This window comes from Lolium rigidum, chromosome 2, assembly GCF_022539505.1.
Source record: "Lolium rigidum isolate FL_2022 chromosome 2, APGP_CSIRO_Lrig_0.1, whole genome shotgun sequence".
NCBI lineage: Eukaryota > Viridiplantae > Streptophyta > Magnoliopsida > Poales > Poaceae > Lolium > Lolium rigidum.
The window spans coordinates 9000181-9003441 of NC_061509.1; the positions used below are offsets into that span (position 1 = coordinate 9000181).

Below are 3261 nucleotides of genomic sequence, written 5' to 3' on the forward strand. Positions count from 1 at the left end.
AGCTTCTAACAAATTCAAACCAAGTCAAATAACTTCTGTAGAAAAGATTTCGTGAAATTATCACTACAAACCCTTTAAAAAGTCGAGTTCAAGAAAAACCCTTTCAAAAGTTCAGTTTCTATGAAAAAGGCCCCAGTGGATAACCTTCTTTTGCCCCGGCCGCATGCCACGCTGCCCTGCTCGTCGCCATCCCTCACTCTGACCGCCGCGCTCTCGTCTCGAGCTGCCGCAAGGTAACATCGCCCCCAGCCTGCCTAGCAACCAGATTTCTTCTCCTTCCCCTGCTCCCTCATTCCTCGCCATCCTCCATGCTCTTGTGATTTTCTTGTCCAGGGCCCTTCACCACCCTGTATCCACGCCGCCGCCGACCGCCATGCTCCCGCTCGCAACAATGTCCGCGCCGAGTTCGCTTCTCCTGCGGCCCGCCGCGCACCAGAGGATGGGGGGAGATCGAGGTTGGTGCCGCTCGTCACATCCGTCGCGTCGCCTCTGTATATCTTATCCAAGAACTGTGCCGCCATTAGATTTTTTGTTCTCCTGAGCAGATGACATGTTTTGGGAAAAGAAATTGCTGCCATTTCCTGACTTAATACTTGCATGCGCACTGAGTTAAATCGTGGCCGTTCAGTGTTTGAGCACCCTCCTGGAGTCCTGCTCGTATTAAGAATCAGGAAGCATCACTTCGACATAGCAAAGTGAACAATTTTCAGTTGGAGCTAAGAGTTCCTTGCCCCTCGAAATGTTTGATGAAGGAGAAGCACTTCTAGTTACATCTTTAGTGCACTACCTTGCATTGCATATAGGCTTTGGTAACGACTAAATCTTGTGCCAATGGAATGTGGCGCTTCGACAGTGGGTTAAGTTTGCGCCAACCGGTGTTTTCGCTGAAACCCCACGCGCGAAAGAAGATGTCATGTCTGACTGTAATTTAATACTAGGAGATGGTGCTTACTGCTAAGTATGGTACAGCTTTTGTTTACCAAGCTCACGCACAACTTATAATATTTGGTGCAGGACAGAGCTGGGGGTTGCTGTCTATCTCGGGTTCGCAGTCTCGGAGGAATAAACTCAACAACATCATCTCTGCCAAAGCCGTAAGATGTGCTTTATTTATTTTATTTTGTGTGGTGCTGTGACATGCTCGCTTGTCTTCTTATCTCGCCGTTGTAAATTTTAGGTGGGAAAATGCTTTAAAAAACAATTCAATATGGTATTTGACATACAGAAGAAGAATGAAATGAAGTAAGTTCCCGTCATGAAAAAAAAAGGAAAGCAATCCAATGTTTTTGACTTAAAAATGGAAGAATACTAATAGGTAACAAATTTAAGGCCTTTACATTTGGTGGAAGCCTCGATTTCTGTACTTGCAAAATAATTCGTCATAACATTGTGTAGCTGGCAGGATATCCGGCCTTGCAAACAGAAGTGATTAGTTTCCTCTTACTACTTAGATTATGTCAATGCTATCCATTTCAATTTTTCATGCATACTATTCGTGCTAGCTAGACAGAAAGAATGCAAAAAAAGGAAGTTTGTAACTTGGTCAATTTTAAGCTTCAGAGTTAACTTGAGGTAGCTTATAAAATCCATACAAAACCCATTTCTGTTTCTAAATAAAGGTGTTTCGTTTATCTGAATTTCTACAATCACCTGCTGGTGTATGTAGAATATGTACCAAAGTGATGTCATATAGTTCTAGGGATATCCTTCACCATTCTTCGTAAATCTGAAATGTTAAACATTCCTGCATCTTGTAAATTAGAAGCAACAGGATAAACTTGATAAATTCATTTGATTCTGCGCCCTGACCAGCAATTTCAGAAAGCGTCTCACGAAAACCTGAATCTTTCTTCCTCTGCAGAACATAACATGCTGTGCTAACCAGACGCAAACCGCCACCCGCAAATCGTTCTCTGGCCCCACCTCTCCACCATCAGGTTCAGTTAAAGGTAATAGAAGGCATCTGCATTTTTCTGTTCAGTTAAGGTGCACTGCAGAAGTGCAGAGCTGTGCTTCCAGTGAAATTTGTCACTCACTTCTTCGCTTTATCGCAGAGAAGGTGAAGCCCAGGCTCGATGATGGTGGCGTCGGGTTCCCACCATTCCGGTTTGGTGGTGGAGGAGGTGGTGGCGGCGGCGGTGGCAGCAGCTCCTCCGGCGGATTCATCCTCTTCGTGATCGTTTTGCTTCTGGACTACCTGAGGGAGTTCGAGAGGAACTTGCAGAGTGGGCCGCGCAGGGGCAGCGACTACGACAATGGGCTCGCACCACAGTAGCTAGCTGCTTTTTAGTACTAGCTTGTTTCACAGACGGTCTGGTGATGTGTAATACCCTTGCTGAGCAGTGTTATCAGACTAGAATTACTGGTGAGAGAATGAACTGAGAAGTAGCAACCGTAGCTGTTGGATGGGATGTGGAGGGCTTGAGATCAAACACCAGGAGTAGGTGGCACTAACGTTTCCGCTTCAGGGCCTCTTTGGTTCATAGGCAAATTGGAGGAGTGTAGGAGTAGAAAACTTTCTTTCTATGACAGCATCCATTCGTTTGGTACAAATGATATGATGTGATCAAAGGAAAGTACAATACAATTTCTTTGATCTCGTCTCAAAATAAAATAAAAACACAAATATAGCTATATTCAAGTGATCGGTGGGGTGGTTTTCGAAAAGGAAAGACCTTCCTTGCACTATGTATTGCAATCCGTATTATATTCCCCAAACCCAATAAAAACCGAGTGATCTACTGCAATGATAAGCGCATCCTTGTCGGTCTAACGCAACGAACGCAAAGTAACCGTTTGCATCTGTGCGGTTAAAATCTGGATCTACTTTGACGCAAATTGGATATCGCCGAGACGCAAAAGCGACCCAAATTTGGGGTCGAAATGCATCCGCGTGGATGTGCGACAATCCACGTGCATCCTCCTCTTCCTCCTACATGGCCCACCTAATAGTGGCACAAAAGCCACTTCCACTCCACCACCCCAAGTATCATATTCGGAAGGTGGTAAAAAACCCTACCAACCGATGGACACTCTCACCGCCACCTGAAAGTGCATGAAGCCCCCATGTGTGGTTTTGGTAATTAATGACAATCCCTATGGACTAATGTTTGCATTGAGTTATATTTGTAGGAGTTGTCCATAGGCAATTCTTGAGCCATATGTTGGCTTCAAGGTTGCAATAAGAAGAATTTGATGAAGGATATCAAGTGTCAAGTATGTCTTGAAGATGAAGATGAAGTGAGCCCTCAAGTTACTTCA

General features: G+C 44.8%; 1 protein-coding gene across 1 annotated transcript; it reads left to right on the plus strand.

Moving 5' to 3' along the window:
- The first annotated feature begins 208 nt into the window (after positions 1–208).
- Positions 209–2467, plus strand: LOC124691253 (protein YELLOW LEAF 1, choloroplastic-like). The gene is made up of 5 exons (XM_047224525.1): positions 209–233; positions 334–455; positions 1015–1094; positions 1862–1949; positions 2055–2467. The coding sequence occupies exons 2-5, from the start codon at positions 374–376 to the stop codon at positions 2273–2275; spliced, it is 471 nt and encodes a 156-aa protein (XP_047080481.1). The 5' UTR covers positions 209–233; positions 334–373; the 3' UTR covers positions 2276–2467.
- Positions 2468–3261: the final 794 nt, after the last annotated feature.

Excerpts from the sequence above, each read along its gene's own strand:
- LOC124691253 (XM_047224525.1), top strand. The coding sequence starts at position 374 with ATGCTCCCGCTCGCAACAATGTCCGCGCCGAGTTCGCTTCTCCTGCGG. Across the intron at positions 456-1,014 it reads GAGGATGGGGGGAGATCGAG|GACAGAGCTGGGGGTTGCTG; the intron begins GTTGGTGCCGCT and ends TATTTGGTGCAG. Across the intron at positions 1,950-2,054 it reads ACCATCAGGTTCAGTTAAAG|AGAAGGTGAAGCCCAGGCTC; the intron begins GTAATAGAAGGC and ends GCTTTATCGCAG.